This window comes from Lissotriton helveticus, chromosome 7 (assembly GCF_964261635.1).
Source record: "Lissotriton helveticus chromosome 7, aLisHel1.1, whole genome shotgun sequence".
Lineage (NCBI taxonomy): Eukaryota > Metazoa > Chordata > Amphibia > Caudata > Salamandridae > Lissotriton > Lissotriton helveticus.
This window is the reverse complement of record NC_136068.1, coordinates 28,121,191-28,141,310: the sequence shown is the minus strand read 5'-3', so window position 1 is coordinate 28,141,310 and position 20,120 is coordinate 28,121,191. Positions and strand designations below refer to the sequence as shown.

The 20,120-nt window shown below is 42.3% G+C and overlaps 1 protein-coding gene across 4 annotated transcripts in view; it reads right to left on the bottom strand.

The window, feature by feature from the left end:
• Positions 1–20,120, bottom strand: part of LOC144767950 (cell adhesion molecule CEACAM5-like) — a 400,000-nt gene that overhangs the window by 68,209 nt on the left and 311,671 nt on the right. For all 4 annotated transcript variants that reach the window (XR_013598392.1, XR_013598393.1, XM_078651302.1 and 1 more), the window contains exons 3-4: positions 15,492–15,770; positions 12,461–12,724 (exon numbers count right to left, since the gene is read on the bottom strand). Coding sequence is in view for 2 of the 4 variants with exons in the window: in XM_078651302.1 (XP_078507428.1) it covers positions 12,461–12,724; positions 15,492–15,770 (543 nt within the window). In the remaining 2 variants the exon portion in view is untranslated. The remainder of the gene's footprint in view (positions 1–12,460; positions 12,725–15,491; positions 15,771–20,120) is intronic.

Genomic DNA, 20,120 nt, shown 5'->3' with positions numbered 1-20,120 from the left:
GATCATGAATTAGGAATCCAAGCATTGGACTTTTTTCTAAGTAACAGATCAGCTGAATATTATGCTCATAATCAGATGATTCTTTCGACGACAAGAATGGTTCTTCAAAATAATGTATTTCTTTTTGATGGTAAATGGTTTAGGCAGCGCCTCGGAACTGCGATGGGTTCCAGATTCGCTCCGTCCTTTGCAAACCTCTTTATGGGGTGGTTCGAGGCGGAGAGGAACTGGGGCCCGTCGGGTAAAAAATGGATGCAGCATATACATTATTGGGGGCGCTACATAGACGATTGCCTGTTAATATGGACTGGTTCAGTTGATGAACTTAAGGTTTTTTTTGATTATTTGAACGATAACAGGCTGAACTTAGAATTTACAACCAATTATGACAAGCACAGCATCACGTTTTTAGATATTGAATTATATGTACAAGAGGGTAAACTGTGTAGTCGCATGTATCGCAAGCCTACCAGTTGCAATGCAGTTTTGCATGCCCGGAGTTGCCATCCTATGAGTCAAGTAAATGCCATACCCTATGGCGAGATGGTGAGGGTAAGACGTAACTGTTCTGATGATAGTGAGTTTAACTCTAATCTTACAGACATATCACGGAGGTTTCTCAAACGTGGTTATCAGAGGAAGGTGGTTGAAAATGCCGTATTCAGAGTAAAGAAACTTAAGAGATCCAAAACTCTGGATAAAAAAACATGTGAGAATATTGACAAGGATAAGAGAATTCGTTTCATTACTAACTACAGTACAGATAGTGCTCAATTGTATAATATTTTGAGAAAGCATTGGCACTTATTGAGGATGGACAAGGATTTACTTCCATTTATTGGAGACAGGCCTGGACTAACTTTTAGAAAGGGTAAAACTCTGTCTAACTATATTAGTCCTAGCTATCCTGTGAAAAGAATTGAGCCCAATTGGCTAACTGATACATTTAAAGGCTTTTACAAATGTGGCAGGTGTAGCTCGTGCAGATGGGCTAAGACAAAAATCAAGACATTTAATTACAATGGTACTGGTGATTATCATATAGAAATGTTTATCAACTGTGACACTACTTTTGTAGTGTATGTCATTGTGTGTTCGTGTAACCAAACATATGTTGGGAGCACTATCAGGAAATTGAAGGAGCGGATGGTTGAGCACTTTAGAGCTCTAAAGACAGGAGATACTCGCTATCCCATTGCTTCTCACATGGTTAGGAATTCTCATGAAAAGGATAAACATGTATTTACTTACCATGGGATTGACCACGTTAAATGTGATCCCAGAGGTGGTAACAGACAGCTACAACTGCGACGTAGGGAGGTGATGTGGTTGATGAAACTTAAAGCTGTGGAGCGAGGTCTGAACATAGATCACGAATTTGAGTACTTTTTGGGACATGACTGTTAATGCATACTGTTTTGATTTCCCCCACCTCATTCTTAGGTGACCAGCTGTGATGAAGTGTCATTTAAATATTATTGTTTGTAAGATGTATACTTTTGTTAATTTGGATGTATCTGTGTTTGTTTTTTACAATTTTCCCCTTCACACTGTGTTCCCTTTTCATATCTACTCCTCCTTTCTTTGGTTTGTACTCTTTTAATTTACTTATGATTTTATTGGTAATGACTTTCACCCTACATTAGTCCGTAATTTCAGGCACTTTGATATCTATTTGGTTGTTGCACATAGTATTGGAAACGGCAGCAAGTGACTTTTTATTTCGGCTTCATTTGCGTGATCAATTGAAGTAAAGAAAGGACTTGGAGATCGTGATACAGGCAGAATATGGGTTGATGTGCGGATGACGCTTTCCGCACTCCCAGTTAGATTGGAGAATTTAAATATGAAAGCAAATAGTTCGTTTAAGTGGATATTGTATATATTTACATATTGTAAGATTATACGAAAGGTCGTGACCACTTCAAGATGGCGCGGGATATGGTTTGTTATATAAAGCCATTACAAGATGGCGCCTGTGCTGTACGCCGAAAGTTTAGATGACAAGTCCATGCTGATGAGCGGTAAGCATTAATCCGTAGCCACGTAGAGTGAACTAGAGTATATACTCTTTATTTACGTGTAGTCAACTACGTTTTGAAACAATTCCGGTAGAGCATAATTACTGAGGTTACTATTTTTCGTTTTTTCAGTTATGGACCGCTATTTTCAACACTAATCTTAACCTGATTATTGGGAGATTAAACTGACAGGTAAGATAGTGGTCGCAACCCTTACTGTGTGGAATATAGTGATCGAGTGACTGTCATAGCTAATAACTGGTACTCATGGCTTTAATATAATATTTATTTGCAGCAATTTGCTGAACGAATCTTTGAACTGCCTTGTTACACGCAATTGCGTATGAATATTTATATAAGCTATACGCTTTACTTTGGAGGAAGGAAACTTTGATTCATGTTACGCGATCTACTCAATCTCTAGGTGGTGAGTCTTAAGTCGTTTTGTTCTTGTTACTTTAACTGACCTGAAAGAAGGGTTGATGATAGGGTGTTTATAAATATAACTTATTTTTATAGATTTGAAATCTATTATACTGAGGACCTTAGAAAGGAACGGAAGATTTAGTGGTACGTTTGTTTTTGCTTTATACTGATGACTTTCTTTACATTGGGATTCATACTATGGTACTGCCAACTTGGCATCCTGTTCTGACACACTTGGGAGTTTTAGGTTTTCTCTTGGTATTGGGTACCTCTTCTGCTATACCTTGTCTTGCTTCACTTGTTATTCGGTGACGTTTTTATTTGTTATATGGTTGATATTTCTTTTTGTGGATAGCATTATTGATGTATTTAGACCTAAACAAAGGTTATTGTATATGTTTACAGCCCTGAAGAAGTCTTATTGTCATAGACTGACAAGACGAAACACGTGTTGGCTGTGTTTTTGTGAACTACTGTGACATTTGGAAAAAGGAATAAAGAAAAGAAGATTCCAGGATAATTAATTTATTTTGTGGACTTTGATTGACATTGAGTGCTTGGTGGTATTGAGGATTATTTTTAGCCTTAGGCTATTTATGAGAGTCTTGGTAACAGACTCTTGCCCACCTTGAGCACCGACTTGATTTGTATTAAGATTTGCTTACAAACGCTGAGCGCTTCTGCATAACTGTTACCTTTCTTGTTTAGTTCATTATATTAGAAGTATCAGTATTGAGTTACTGACAAGCAAGTTAGATGGCGGGGTCTAATGTGGAAGGAGAGCCCTGAAAAGCCAGCACCCATACACTGTGAAAAGGTCCACCCCTTCCCTGCTGCAGTGTCTAGTGATGTATGCTGCATGCCAGGGTTGTGTGAGTGGAGACAGTGTCTAGGGAGATCTGCTGCATGCCAGGGTTGTGTGAGTGCAGACAGTGTCTAGTAAGATCCGCTGCATGCCAGGGTTGTGTGAGTGCAGACAGTGTCTAGTAAGATCCGCTGCATGCCAGGGTTGTGTGAGTGCAGACAGTGTCTAGGGAGGTCTGCTGCATGCCAGGGTTGTGTGAGTGCCAACAGTGTCTAGGGAGATCTGCTGCATGCCAGGGTTGTGTGAGTGAAGACAGTGTCTAGGGAGATCTGCTGCATGCCAGGGTTGTGTGAGTGAAGACAGTGCCTAGGGAGATCTGCTGCATTGCTGGGTTGTGTGAGTGAAGACAGTGTCTAGAGAGATCTGCTGAATGTCAGGGTTGTGTGAGTACAGACAGTGTCTAGGGAGATCTGCTGCATGCCTGGGTTGTGTGAGTGCAGACAGTGTCTAGGGAGGTCTGCTGCATGCCAGGAATGTGTGAGTGGAGACAGTGTCTAGAGAGATCTGCTGAATGTCAGGGTTGTGTGAGTCCAGACAGTGTCTAGGGAGATCTGCTGCATGCCAGGGTTGTGTGAGTGCAGACAGTGTCTAGGGAGATCACCTGCATGTCAGGGTTGTATGAGTGCAGACAATGTCTAGGGAGGTCTGCTGAATGCCTGGGTTGTGTGAGTACAGACAGTGTCTAGGGAGGTCTGCTGAATGCCTGGGTTGTGTGAGTGCAGACAGTGTCCAGGGAGATCTGCTGCATGCCTGGGTTGTGGGAGTGCAGATAGTGTCTAGGGAGATATGCTGCATGCCAGGTTTGTGTGAGTGCAGACAGTGTCTAGGGAGGTCTGCTGAATGCCTGGGTTGTGTGAGTGAAGACAGTGTCTAGGGAGATATGCTGCATGCCAGGGTTGTGTGAGTGCAGACAGTGTCTAGGGAGATCTGCTGCATGCCAGGGTTGTGTGAATGCAGACAGTGTCTCGGGAGATCTCCTGCATGACAGGGTTGTGTGAGTGGAGACAGTGTCTAGGGAGGTCTGCTGCATGCCTGGGTTGTGTGAGTGCAGACAGTGTCTAGGGAGATCTGCTGCATGCCTGGGTTGTGTGAGTGCAGAAAGTGTCTCGGGAGATCTGCTGCATGCCAGGGTTATGTGAGTGGAGACAGTGTCTAGGGAGGTTTGCTGCATGCCTGGGTTGAGTGAGTGCAGACAGTGTCTAGGGAGATCTGCTGCATGCCTGGGTTGTGAGTACAGACAGTGTCTAGGGAGATCTGCTTCATGCCAGGGTTGTGTGAGTGGAGACACTGTCTCGGGAGATCTCCTGCATGCCAGGGTTGTGTGAGTGCAGACAGTGTTTATGGAGATCTGCTTCATGCATGGGTTGTGTGAGTGGAGACAGTGTCTAGGGAGATCTGCTGCATGCCTGGGTTGTGAGTACAGACAGTGTCTAGGGAGATCTGCTGAATTCCAGGGTTGTGTGAGTGCAGACAGTGTCTAGGGAGATCTGCTGCATGCCTGGGTTGTGTGAGTGCAGACAGTGTCTCGGGAGATCTGCTGCATGCTAGAGTTGTGTGAGTGCAGACAGTGTCTAGGGAGATCTGCTGCATGCCAGGGTTGTGTGAGTGCAGACAGTGTCTAGGGAGATCTGCTGCATGCTAGAGTTGTGTGAGTGCAGACAGTGTCTAGGGAGATCTGCTGCATGCCAGGGTTGTGTGAGTGCAGACAGTGTCTAGGGAGATCTGCTGCATGCCAGGGTTGTGTGAGTGCAGACAGTGTCTCGGGAGATCTGCTGCATGCTAGAGTTGTGTGAGTGCAGACAGTGTCTAGGGAGATCTGCTGCATGCCAGGGTTGTGTGAGTGCAGACAGTGTCTAGTGAGATCTGCTGAATTCCAGGGTTGTGTGAGTGCAGACAGTGTCTAGGGAGATCTGCTGCATGCCTGGGTTGTGTGAGTGCAGACAGTGTCTCGGGAGATCTGCTGCATGCCTGGGTCGTGTGAGTGCAGAAAGTGTCTAGGGAGATCCGCTGCATGCCAGGGTTGTGTGAGTGCAGACAGTGTCTAGTGAGATCTGCTGAATGCTAGGGTTGTGTGAGTGCAGACAGTATCTAGTGAGATCCGCTGCATGCCAGGGTTGCGTGAGTGCAGACAGTGTCTAGGGAGATCTGCTGCATGCCAGGGTTGTGTGAGTGAAGACAGTGTCTAGGGAGATCTGCTGCATGCCAGGGTTGTGTGAGTGCAGAAAATGTCCAACGAGGCTGTACTGTTTGATTCTGAGAAGCATGGGCCCACCATGTGACAGGCTTGTGGGATAAGAAGAGGGTCCTGAAGTTGACGTTGGCATTATGAGGAGTTTGGTTGTAAGAGTGGTTTTCATGGAGGTGGTGGCAGGGAGTTAGGGAGACAAGAACCTGGGGTATGTTGTCTCTCATATGTACAGCAAGTGGACAAGAACTGTGGACAAACAGAGAAGAAGTTCTGAGGGTTGTGTCAGTGGGGCCCAGTCCACATATTCTGGATTATATTCCCTAAAATGACTCTGGAGCTCAATTCCCAATGGGACATTCTTTCATTCTAGTATCTCTATAGTAGCCTGCAGGCTCAGGGGCTGCTTTCAAATCAGGATGGGCTTCTTTTGGGTTCTAGTCCATGCTGTTAGAGCTCCCTAGAAGTCTTGTGCTCACATATAGGTAGAGCTGTGACCTTTGCGATGAACCATTCAAGGGATGGTGGCAGTCTGATGTCCTGGATTTTGTCCACATCACTCCTCTGTGTGCTCATGACACCTATTCTCCATAGTCCACCCTCACCACTCCATGTCCAGACATGGTCTTCTTTTACCCAGATCCACACTAAGGATTGTTGACAGTGTAATAGCAGATTTCCAAGCCCAACAGTTTCTTGCCATAGCTAATGTGAACTGAAAGTTTAGAAGGGCAGCCATTAATGATGGAGTAATCACAAAAACCTTGGGGCATATTGAAAGGGCTCCTTTGCATTGCTTATTGAGCAAAGGATGTCCTAAGTAGATTTAAAATGATGAGCACCAAAGAGAGGCCACAATTCTGAGACCCTGTGATGTTAGCGCGTTACTCAGGGGACGGACACTAGTGTCTCTTGTGTACATCTGCCCTATACATGCTCAGCATTGGAGAGGTACACCTCAGCAAGTATGCCACATGAACTTCCAACCTCAGGATTCACAAATGGGTAATGCTGGTGAGGATGGAATGATGTCACTTGGCTCCAGAAACACAGGCTTTCTCCCACATCGCGGCCAAAACCTGGAATCTGCTCCAGGTAAACATCAGACACTCTCCAACCCTCCACTCGTTCAGGAAGGACCTCAAGACTTGGCTCTTCAACGGACACGGAGCTGCAATCCTCCCACCTTCCCCCCACCCCAAGCGCCTTGAGACCCTCACGGGTGAGTTGAGCACTTTATAAACCACTGATTGATTGATTGATTGAAATACTGGCAGACCCCTTCTCCCAAAGGCCATTCTCAAGGTATTAAATCAACCATCCTTAGAAGCAGACAAGATGTTTTGTGCTCTGCCCTAGAACAAGAGGATGGTAGAGTGGAGGGTCGGTATCTCTAAGTGACTAATAAGAGGGTTCGTGAGAGTCTCACTGGTGCTGGTTGTTCACACCATCAAAATAAGCCAAACCAATGTACAAACCGACTGCCGTTATGGACAGTCTGATAAGAGCGTTATTTGAGAGGTTTGAATTCACAAAAGGTGTCACTGCAACACTTGCCTGATCCATCTCAGATGATGAAATTTAGCACAATCAATGTCACACTTGAAGTCTTCTTGTGATATACAACAGTATCAGGTTAATCTGTGACTATTTGAACATTGAGAGTTGGCCTGGATTATAGCAAAAACAGCCAGGCACCATCCAATTCCCTTCATATCAAAAGGGTGTTGTAGTCACCCACAACCAAACTATTTGGGAGCCTCATGCCCACTGTATGACTTGGCCCTCTCTGTAGGGTCACCACCAACCTTTTGCCTTCACCTCTTGTTTTCTGAATTAGTTTTTATTGGCTTTAGGACTCTGTGTCCATTACCACTGCTAACCAGTGCTAAAACACTGGCACTCAATCCCTAAAACATGGCAGAACTGTCCAGCAACGGTACATTTAGTTTACTTATAAGTGCCCAGTAAGGTGGTACTACATGTATCCAGAGCCTGTCAATAAAATGCTACTAGTAGGCTGGCAGCATTTATTTTGCAACTCACCAAAGTAACCTACCTTTAAAACATTTTTCAAATTGACCTCGCAAAATAACCCTTTTGCCAGGCCTAAACCTTCCTTTTTAATACATATAATACTCCTCTACTGTAGACCCTAAACAGCCCGTAGGGCAGAGTGCAGTGGGTTTAAAAAGTAGGATATGTTTTTTAAGTTTTACATGTCCTGGTATTGAAAAACTCCCTACATTTGGTTTTCTCAACTGTAAGACTGTCTCTCTCATTGGATAAAATTGTTTTTTTTTTACATTTAATATGTGCTAATTTTTGATTGGGAGAATATAGAGTTTGGGCTCCTATGAATTGTAATTTAAAATCCTTTTTAATTGTAAAGTTGGATTTTTATTCACAATTCAGAATACAGCACTTTTTGAAAGTTGGCATTTTCCTGTTCAACCCATTTGGTGCCTGCCGCTGGTGTCCTGGGTCACATGATCCTGCTATTAGGATGTTGTGTATAACTCCCAAACAGTGAGACAATAGGGTTTAGTGGTGGGCATGATTGTTGGGGTGGAGCTGTTCCCTGCCCCACTTGCACTTCAATAGGGGCTGCCTATAACACATAAAGAAACCTAACACTAGTCTTTTTTTTAACATAGATTTCTTGAAGTCTTGGCCTGGGAAGGAAGGAACTTTCCAGAACCAGATGTAGGGATAGCCTTGAAGGTTTCCTCACTTCAAAGGCTGGTACCAGGTATAATGATTGGGCACTCAGTGAAACTCTTTAGTTCAGTCCTGGACCTGCAGAAGTCACTAGAAGGACTGCCTTATACCCTAGATGACTGTCCTAATGCTTGAGGCTTGATTTTCACCCCAAAGAGTCTGCCATGCTGCTACCAGAGGATTGCCCTGCTGTTTGAAGCCTTGTCTTTCTCCTCAGAGAACTACCATGTTGCCTGAGGCCTGCCTTGCTGCCTGAACCCAGGACTAGTAGAGTGACACAAAGGGGTGGTTGGCTGACCTCCTATGTTAGCTACAGAGAAATAACAAGCTCCATAGACCTTGGATCTTGCAGCTGGCATGTGCTGGAACCCTGACCCTGAAGTGGTGCCCCTCCAATCCTGGACCCTTGGTGGTGGTGCTGAAGTTGCTACTCCCAACCTACCCTAAAAGTTGGGACTTAGAGAATTTTCCACCAAAAAGTGGCATGAGAATGGATAAAAGATTGGGACCTGCTTGACAATCAGTCCAAGGTTCATCACCATTTGTCCTGACTCCTCGGCAGCTCCTGCTAGGTTCTTCTCCGCAGCAGCATTCTATTCAGTGGGACCTCATAGCCTCATAGCAAATATGTCCACCCTCATGGAGAACTCGTCCGCTAAAGCCTGCAACTTTATCCCACTGTAGTTCTTCAACTTCCAAACAAAACGTGACAAAGTCCGAATGTAGAAATCTTCAACACAACTCCATCCAGTAGCTTCCCGACAATACCACCTCTTCCTCAGAAACTACCGGATGCCTTGCGGAACTTTACCTTCTCTGGAACATTTCTTCAAAAATTCTTTTAAGTCTGAAAGTAAGCCGAGACCAGGCGCAAAGAACCACATGTAGTCAAACCGCACTTCGTTGCAGTTGGCCTTGACTTTTAATTTGGCCTCTGTCTCATGCGACCAGATACTTGCAGTTGGCGATTTGTTCTTTTTGGCACTAATATTCACTTTAAAATGTAAAAATTAAAAACTGCGTTCTTTTCAATTCATTATTGTTTGTGTGCTGCATAACTAGCTAACACAGTGTCTCCAAGTTATGCCTGACTGCTTTTGTGCCAAGCTACCAGAAGGTTAAGCACAGTTTAATATTTTGACATTTGTGGTTAACCATGACAAGGATCGTGATTGTTGCTTGAGGTTTTCACTTCATTCAATCAATAAACCAATGTCTTACACCCAAACACAAGGCTTTGCAGTAATCTCCATTAATGTAAATGGACTAGCACTAGATAAATAGAACCTATAATCTCTTGCAGTTTCTTGTGAATATTCATTCCGACACAAGCAAGGGAATCTCACACACTGGGGTCATGAAGATGTCATTGAGAAGCTTGTGACTTTTGTTATATTACATGTCTTTCCGTCATTAGTGCAACTAATACGCATTGCACAATATCCGTAGGTCTTGCATGCCTGATGGACCACTCAAGATGGTGCAAGAGCCTTTTGACTTCAGACAGTTCTTTTTCTCATACTGTCTCTTATGAATGTCTTCATCAATTGATTCTTTTTAAGTAATAGATGTAGATCATTAGTTTTATAGTGTGTTTTGCTTAAATATTTGCAGAAGATATATGTCACCAAATATATACTTTGACGGTTGATGAAAAACTGCTTTTTAGACAATTAGATGCATTTCCTGTAAGCTACACATACTCTGCAATAACAATACAAATTGTACCAACAATGAAAACATATAATATTGACAGACAAATATTTCTAAATTTCATATCTAGGCTTTTCACTGCAGAGCAGTTCGAAGTCACAAATGAAAATGAATTGTAGGGGCATTCATGACCTGTGACGTAACATCCTGTCTTGTTCTTGTATTTTAAAATATTTATGAATTAACACTAAGTTTACAGGATATCAAAACATTTAAAACTTTCGTAAGACATAATCACTTAAAAAGAAAAGACAGACGGTTATCATGTCTATTCCAAGACATACAAAATCTACACATTATGAGTAAATGCCTCAGTCTATGTGGTTTCAAGTCTTTAGAACTGAATTTTGTTATTTCAGTACAGCTTCCTTGTAGTTGACTTTGTTCTTATAGAACCTACTTCCAAACTTGGTTCAGCCTTTTTTAGACTGTGTTAGGTTTAGGGGGTTAGAAGGACTGCCATGCCTCTTTTTATGTTGCTTAGTTGGATGAACCACATTGCTGTTTAACATACATGAATAAATACCTGTTTTAAAATGTTCTTCTGTTTTCAAAATAACATTTACTTAACAATGATTCAAGTTGAATCTTAGATTCTGCCTTTAGAATTACTTCACCAACTGAAATCTATTATGGGATCAAAAAATGAATTAACGAATTAGTCAAATCTATCTTTATCACAAATGTGCAAGTGATTATATTCATAAAACACTTTGGGCCCGATGTAGGTAAATGTCATTTACCGACTCTAGAATACCGAATTTTACCGATTCGGTATTCTAGATTCGGTAAATGAGATTTAGGAAATAATTCGGTAATTTTTACCGAATCGGTATGATTCGGTAATTACCGAATTGGTATTTAAAGATTCGGTAATTGCCATCGATTCCCATGGGCCTTGAGGCCCAAAGGAATCAATGTCAATTACCGAATCGGTAAATACCGATTCGGTAAAATTACAGAATTTTCAAGGGGGACAGGGTGTCACTTTGACACCCTGTTGCACCCCTGATTCCGAAATCGGTCGTTACAGACCGGTATTTGGTGTCCTACATCGGTCCCGTAATCTTGACTGATTAAAAATCAATGTTTCCAACAAGGAGAGAGGTAGGGAGAGTAGAGCAACACTCTTAATCTCCGGTTTTCCTGAAAACGTCCTGAACTTGGCCGTTGAAAAAAACTCCCTTTTCCAAGTTGCTCCTAACAGTGGTCAGTGTGAACCACCCAACACTCTTTTCTTGTTTACTGCTGATTAAAAATCAACCCATGATGAGCCATGTTGTTCGTTTAAACAAAATCCAGAAGTAGATTTCATGTAGAATCCGTAATAAAAGACATTTTACCCTATTCTACATAGAAATTATAAATGGTAAATAGTTAATGGCTTCTGTTATAGACTATCTCGGGATAAAAATGTAAAATGTTTACTGAAATTTGATAACACTGTTGAGTTTCACATAAGATAGTGAACGGATGGGCTTACGATTCCCCTGAGAAAGTGAAGCATGTGGCACTGGTTCAGGTCAACATGTGGGTTCTACCCATTTTATGTAATTGATAATTTTTTTAATGAGCTAATACAGTATAAATTAATAATTGAAATCCTAGTCTAGGGGTCTCCAACCTTTTTTGCAGCAAAAGCAACTTCATTTCAATAAAAATCATCCTGACCTACTGTTACTATTAGTCTTGTAATAATGACCACATTAGAAGAGATTATATTAGCCACCACCATTTACTGGATTACTAGAAGAGATCACCAAAGTGCATCAGGCAGAGTTGCCAGCGGTCTACACGAGTAATACTTGATAGACAGAGCTTCAATGTCCCAGGCTCCAAGGTTATAGTATTAGTAATACGTTTCTCAAATTCAGCATGACTTGTCACTCATATTTCAGTTTTTCATATATCCAACCATTTTTGTGCAAACATCAGCTTAGGAGAAAGCATGAACATTTTGGTCTCAAATACACACTTTTCAAGTTTGGCATACATATCCAAATTCAATCAAGCAAAAACTTCTAATTTGGTAGTTGAAATGCATATAGAAACGCTACTTACAGATAGCTAAAGAGATCCCAGTAGCTCACGAGCTACTTGTTGGAGAAGCATGCCCAAGACTAAATTAACCTACACTTTTGAAGTCATCTCTATAATTAGGATCCATCTAATAAGCACACAGTGTTTTATTTTAATTCTGTCTTATGTTGGTGCATATCCACTTTTTAATAACTTGGTTGTCACAGTGTTTTGGTCACAGATACGTTTGATATGTTTTCTATAACATTTTATGTCTTAGTTAAGCAAAGAGCTTATTATTAACCAAGGTCACCCCTTAATCGCGTATGCATGTGATCTTCCTCAATTACTTCACAGCCACCTTTGAAATAACATAAAACACAATATCTGGGCACAAGACAACTGGCAAACAAGGAATGTGAAAGACTAAAAGGGTCCACCACCAACACCACCTAGATAGCAGCAGGTCAGCTCATCACTCCATCAGGAAGGAATGATATGGTTACTCACCCAGGACGCTGATTCCCCATATTGCGTGCTTAGAGAGGTGCGTGATATTGTTAGAGGTGTTACAGGTGTAGTTCCCAGAGTCAGTCAGAGTTAGAGAGTTAATGGCCAGCTCACGTCCTGTCCTTAGTAAGGATTGCCCATTGAGAAGCCATGTGTACAGTGCAGGAGGGTAAGATGTAGCCGTGCAAGAGAAAGAGATAGCGGAGCCGACTTCATAAGCCGACTTCTTGGGGTTGACAGAAATCACCGGAGTGTCAGGTCCATCTGAAGTAAACAAATTAAAATGAAATTTTATAATAATTAAACAAGCTGACAAAGCACTTGCTATTCTAAGCGTTTTTGTATTGATCAATGCCGAATGTCTTGCAGACAGAGGCTCTAAAAGTACTAGACGGTTGAGACAAAATTAAGATTATAGAGATGTAATGAGAAATGTACAGACTCAATCTGTTACTTTGAGAAAAGTATAACTTGTTCAATTAATAGGCTTAAAGAACTGGTCATCAGTTGTAAACTGATGTATATCTTTAGTCCCAAAGCATGCACTGAGCATAACAAAACAAAAAACGATGGAAGAGCTGCTTAGATAATATCAACAGCTGGAGATCGCTAGGCCGCACCCCTAGACCAGTTTTCGCCTACTTTTGCCTCATCAGTGAGGTATAGCTTCAGTCCTACAGCACAGTATTGTGCACTGGCCTCTCATCTGAGCATACCCATTGCACTTAGGGTGTCAACTGCAAGAAACTACAAGGCGATGGAAGGAATGCTTGAATTAACCTCAATCACTGGTGAGTGCTCAGGGTTGCATCCCAGGCTATCATTTGTCACCCACAGTGCCATTCTAAAGAGAGATCAGCCATACGCAAACCAGCATTGGCCCTGCTCCAATAGGAACAGTCCAAACCTAACTGCCAGAGTAGGTCCCCTCTAGATGAGAAGGCCAACAGCTCTAGACCAGTGAAATTTTGCAAGAATTCCACCCATCAATTTGTGTTATCCTCAGTGTGATGGATATACCCAGACATGGGTCCCATACTCACTGTGCCATAGGACTCAAGCTGTATCACACTTACAAGGCTTATGAAGGCCATGCCAGTCTTGTGATCCCGTTCAGAGGGGATCTGGTTTGGTAGTTAGGAAAAGACTCTTCCAATTGGAGCAGGACCAAGGCTGATGTAGCATAATGGGTGAAAGATTATGGACTAGAATGCGACCAGAGCACTTGCCAGTGACTGACACTTTTTGAAGACATTCCACCCATCACATTTGTGTTCCTCAGTGCAGTGCCTTAAGTGCGACGGGGATTCCCAGACCAGGTTCCTGATTAGAGCACACTGATGAGGCCTAAATATGCCAAAACAGGTATAGGATTGCTTGTGTTCCCATTCTGATGGGTCCTAATTTGGCAGTTTGGACTGGACTATTCTTAATGGGTTTCTACTTGGAGTGACATGGCGTGTGAAAAATGATGGACTGGAACGCAGCTCCCAAGCTGCTGAAAGTGGCTGGGACTGTTTGCAAATGTTCCACCCATCACCTTTGTTTTTTCCTCTATAGTAAGTTGTAAAATATTTTCAGATGTCATATGAATGTCAAAGGAGTCAAATGGAGGCAAGGGAGGCGCTGCTTGGGATACACAGGGATCAGCCATTATCTGCTGTTCACCTTACAGTGATAAGTAGAGCTGCAGGGCAGGCAGAAGTAGGATGTGGTTTTTGGAATAGACATAAGTAACACTGTATACCCTAGAGTGAATAGAACATGTAGATCAAATTAAGATGGAAAGTTGGGTTGGGAATAGTATCTAAAACATCATGCAGACAGGTTTATCTTCGTCCAGTAAGGATTCAGAGGCTGTGTTAACAGCATGGGCTGAGGTGCATAGTCAGAGACACTTCCTGAAGTGGCCTTGGGATTACCAGACACTATGAATTTAAAGTGAAAAAGCTCTATTACAAGGCAATGTGGTAGCTGGGAGAAAGGTGGGATTCAACAAAAGTATGTTACCACATTTAATCTCATTCCCAAGATGTCACCTACAGTAGGGCTTCCAGCACTTCACCTTTGCAGAAAACAACAGACCGGAAACAGCTGAACAGACATTTGAGCATATAAAAACCCTCAAGTTTAATGAGGAGAGAATGTAAACATGTCTAGTGTGGAGGAAAGGCATGAGAGGAGGTTTTACAGAGTTGTGTCAGTGTGCCCTAAGGAAACACACCTAAGCAACAGTAGTATGTTCAGCAGACAAATTACTTAGAACTGAGACTACAACATATGGGAGTGGAGAAAAGGGGTCATGAGAAAAATATCCCATAGAATGTGTAACTACTGCAGAGGATCAGCTCCTAGCATTATGATTGGAGACACAAAATACTAATCTGATTTTAGGAAGCCTCAGCAAATAGGATAGAGCAACTGGAGATAACAGCCATCAGCAGAGCTGTAGATCAAGCCCAGGCCTACATGGCTCTGAAGCAGCAGGTAAATGGGCAGGGAAGTAAATGTCTTCAGTATGTTCTTGTCTTTTTTGTAATGATATTGTGTAATTTAATGTCATTTCATAGTCTGTTGATGAAACTTCAGATGTGTTCAGAGTATTATGTCTGGGGGCAGAATTATCCATCTGATTTTGAGTGGCCCCGTGTTCCCACACCTGACATTACTGGGTGCAGTGATAGTAGGACATTTTACACCTTCAGTAGGTGTAAAATGTACCATAGGAAGTCCCTGGAATCAAGAATCCACATGTGGTAAGGGGCTTTCTTCTCAGACCTAAATATTATTCACATCTCTGGGATAGCAATGAATGATTCTTGAGATTATGGGGTGGAAATACCAGCTTGCAGCAGTATATCTGGCCCTCATATCTCCACCTCTTAATCCCAATAATCTCCAAATGTGGCCATAGTGTTAAAAGAATAAAATATCTTAGTCTAGTCCTTTTTAAGAAATAATGCTAAAAAGAATCCGTATTTGCAGTAGCTGACGAAAGAAAGAAATTGACGAGTTTCCTGGTCACACTTACAGCTAACGGTGAGAGTGTATTGGCTGCTGGTGGAATGACTGACCGCGTTGGACGCCCCGCAGGTGAAGTTGGTTCCTGAGTTAGTCCTGGTGCAGGGTGAAAGAGTGAGAGTCTGGCTGTTACTAGTGATATTAATTCTTCCTCCAGATATAATCAATTTGCCATCCTGGTTCCACTGATAGGAGACGTCTGTGCCCGATGCATTGCAGACCAGAACCAGTGATCCATTCTCTACAGGGTTCTGAGTCACTGCTTGAATAACAGGGATAGAAACACTTTCTGTAGAGAAGAAAAAGGTGCAAATGTCAATTACTCAAATGCATTTCTCTATTCATGGCCTCTCCTTCCCAGCACAATCGTTATCTATCCTTCTAGGAGCATTCTCTCTTTTTACCTGTGGGTACTGGAATGCTATGCTTCATACATGTCACTTACCATCATGTAAATGGTATCCTTCAACATTTGTCACTCGTGTATTAACTTGCTTATATTTTATGCCCTAATAAATATATTTTCCTAATGTATCTAGTGTGGAATTATGGATTTATCTCCAAGACATCTTAGACACACCACAATTGTACCTTATTTTTCTTTGTTAATCTTTATTAAAGGTCAGGTCACTATGGTGCTTGACAGGCATATGGAGTTTACAATTCATTTGCCACACAAGATTGACACAGATTAACTCAACATGTCAGCAGCCTTCTGTACCCAATTTATAGCCAAAATATTACGAAGATGTCAGTCACACAACTTTAACATCTAGACCAAAATGGACTTTTAGACAATACACATTCTGAACTTCCAGTTGAGCAGCTATATTTACAGAATAATGAAGTTTATATTTCATATAGATACCAATATTGATCTTTTTACAACACAAATATATCTCCTCTTATCAGTGATCAGCACACTTGATCATGCAATTCCAATAGGCCAACTTAAACTCATGGTGCCTGATTCACCTCAGTGCTAGTTAATATATTTTCACATATGTTTCGTCAGAGAGTAAGACGTGGTGACCATACCTTTTAAACATCAGCCCCCTAAGCATCACAATATTTATAAAATATATTTAGAATCTCGATAAATCCTCTACTCACAGTCAAGTCAAGTCAAGTCAAGAGTTCTTCATTCGATGATTAAAAATCTCCATAAAAGCACATATATATACAACTAGTTAAAATCTAATTAAATCATTGTCAGAATCCTGTTTATGGTACAATCTGATTGTTAAAAGAGAATAAACAGTATAAATGCGTTGGAGATCTTATCAATCAATCAATCCCCCCTCTAGTTACCCTCAATCGGACCGCCACTTTAATAAAATTGATAATACAGCAAAATGTCAAAGGGTCAGTCGCTTGTTGTAAATAAATTATAGCACCTCTAGCATATTTCAATTTAGCTTGTTTTAAAATATCTACCAAGAATCTACGCCTGGGCTTTGAGTAAAAAGAACACAATAATACAAAATGAAGGGAGTCCTGCAGAGACCTATTGTCGCAGCCGCAGGGTCCCTTCTGCTCAATTGTAGTTAAAAACAATGACGGGAACGCTAATAAATATGGTAATAAATTGAGCCTAAAACGACACATTAAAAACCTATCCTGGGCATTATACATAAGGTATAAGTATGGCTCCATTCCCTCGGTACTTTTGACAAGACTATGGGCACTCACAGTTTTTTTGGACCCTTCAACCTCAGCACTATGTTTTGTTTTCTGGGCTAGAAAGGCTCTCTTTACAGTCACTTTGTCCTGAGGTACGATTGCTACCGGATTGGCAAAGAGATTCTTATAGCACAGGGTTTCTAGGGTGGCCTTTACATAGTTGAGCCATGGAATGCTCATGCTTTTATCTCTTCCTAGGCAATCACTTAGAATTTCCCTACTTAAGGACGCCTAAGGATTTGTCCAAATTTTCAACCACGCCAGGATGGGTCTATGGTTCACCAAATCTTCAAGGTATGGCCTCCCTAATTCCCTATGTGCTATAACAGCAGGGGTACTTTGTGGGACTTTCAAAATGTATCTTAGATATTTATTTTCCTTCCACTGAAGTTGCATAATGTTAGCATAGCCCTATACCTCTGCCCCATAAATGACTTTGGAGCAGCACATGGAGTCATAAAGGTTCATCACTTGTTTGGGGCACCATCTGCCTACCCTCCGCCCATAGCTTGCAATAGCACCATTAGTGGCAATCATTTTACAACAACGCCCCTCCACCAACGAATTAAATATTAAGGACCCATCAAATAGTAAGCCTAAGTAAGAAAATGTTTTAACCCTTTCTATTTTGTGGCTTCCTATCGTGTAAGTGGATTTGGTGCAAGGTTTGTTGCCAGCCAACAGCACGTATGACTTGCCCAGGTTGAAGGACAGTTCTAGAGATTCGATAAATTTAACAAATCCGTCAATTAAAATCTGTAGACTCTGTGGTGTGCGCGCAAGCAGGACCGCGTCATCCGCGTAAAGTAAAACAGGGACGTAACGTGACCCTACTCTTGGACAATCTGTCTTTAAATTTAACAAAAACTGCTCTAAATTATTTATATAAAGTGAGAATAAAAAAGGGGCGAGAATGCAGCCTTGCCGTACCCAGCTCCTACATGGGAAAGATTCTGTCAACCCAACCTCCATATTGTACCGTACTTTTGCTGAGGTGTCACTGTGAAGCTCCCTTAAGATGTTAATTAAGCCAACATCAATCCCCATAAGAGTCATCATAGCCCAGAGCTTATCCCTATTCACATGGTCAAAGGCGGCTGCCAAATCCATGAACCCCAAATAGATGGCTTCATTGCTGGCCTTGGTGTATTTGGCAGTCAGCAAGAAGGGGTTCAGGCATTGATCGCTAGTAGACCTCCCTATCCTGAAGCCGTACTGAGTGTCCGAGATAGTGTTATTTTCCTCGGTCCATTCAGACAGACGATTAAGGATGCCCCGACCCAGAAGTTTAGCATACACGTCAATCAGTGGAATCGGACGATAGCACTGGGGGTTGTCCCGGTTGCCCTTTTTAAAAATAGGGACAATTATGGCCGTTGACCATGAAGGCGGCAAACCACAACTAATGGCTGCATTTATGATTCTAGTCATTATAGGGGCCCACAGCTCCACACAGCTCAGGAACAAATCAGGCGGGATCCCATCTGGGCCGGGGGTTTTATTTTTTGACAAACCCTCAATTCCAGCAGTAATTTCCTTAATGGAAAAAACTACTGGTTGACCCTGCTGCACCGTCCCTACCTCCTCTTCAATCATTCCTGCTTCGTGGTTGTACAGCCCCTTGAAATGAGTAACCCACTGTTCTGGCAGAATGTTTGTCCCTATTTCAGGGGCATTATCATCCTGAAAGCTTGGTCTGTTGATAATTCTCCAAAATTCGGTCATGTCCCTTTTTTCTGCTGCCTCTCTTAAGTCTGCCCATGCTTCCCCCTGTAGGACTAGTTCCCTCCTCTTGGTCTCGCTCTTATATTTTTGTCTACTCAATGCTATTTTGTGGATATCCCTAGGCCTGGTTTTGAGGCTACATTTAAGCTCCCTTAGAGCATGGGAGCAATCGCTATCAAACCATCTTGGTTGACAGTTTTTCCTCTTAGGTGCCCCTGTTTTCCTCTTAGGCGCCCCTGTACTCACAGTCATTAGTTGGTCATCCTACAATCATAACAGATGACAAACAAGTCTTCTTTATATCTTGCAAGATCCTTTCCAATCTTTTTCCAGGTGTCAAGCACATGTCACCTGATTCAAGAGTCTCAAAACTCAACATATTCAAAATTGGGGCCAGAACAAGGAACTGAGGGACATATTACCAACAACTAGCGATATTTATCGCTAAATGGGCTTAGCAAGTTTTTTTTTATCGCCAAGCATCGCCGGATATTATCACAGAGATAACGTGCTATTAGCAACGTTTATCTCTAAAGCGATAAAATATCCGGCGATAGCGGCGAAATGCGTGAATATCGCTGAGAATACAGCGATATTCAGGCATTAACGCCAATAGGGTCTTAGCCATAATATCCACCTCCCATTGGATATTATGGCTAAGAACTGATCTGAGCTACGCCTGCCTTGCTAATAGGCGATAGCTACGTTAGTGACTGCTTTCAGTTGCTAACTGGTTGGGTACGCCAACTTTGCATGTCATTAGGGATAAATATCGCTGACATGCAAAGCGGGCCCCAAACCGCTCGCTATCGCCTAGAAGCTGTCGCTAACTGCTGTTACCAACAGCTTGCTAATAGGGAGATAGAATTATCGCCGCTTTGTGGCCGAAAACAGCCACTAAAGCGGCGATAATCACATATCGCCCTCCTTGATAATATGCCCCTGAAATCTTCAACATTCACCAGTGCCAGTACTGAAACCACTCCTCAGTGGTACAATAGTCTACTGATAAGTTTTCTAGAATTCTTTCCACAATATGGGCCAAGAAATGGCTGTCTGGAACCTCTGGCACTAAATACTTAGGGCCTAATTATGAGTTTGGTGGTCTGATGTGAGCCTTTGAAAGGCCCTGCCGTGGGACAGCCAAAGCACCACCCGCCAGATCATGAATGAACTCGTAATCTGGCTGCTGGTCTGCGGACGAGTTTGGCAGTGTGTCAGCAGGCGCCGG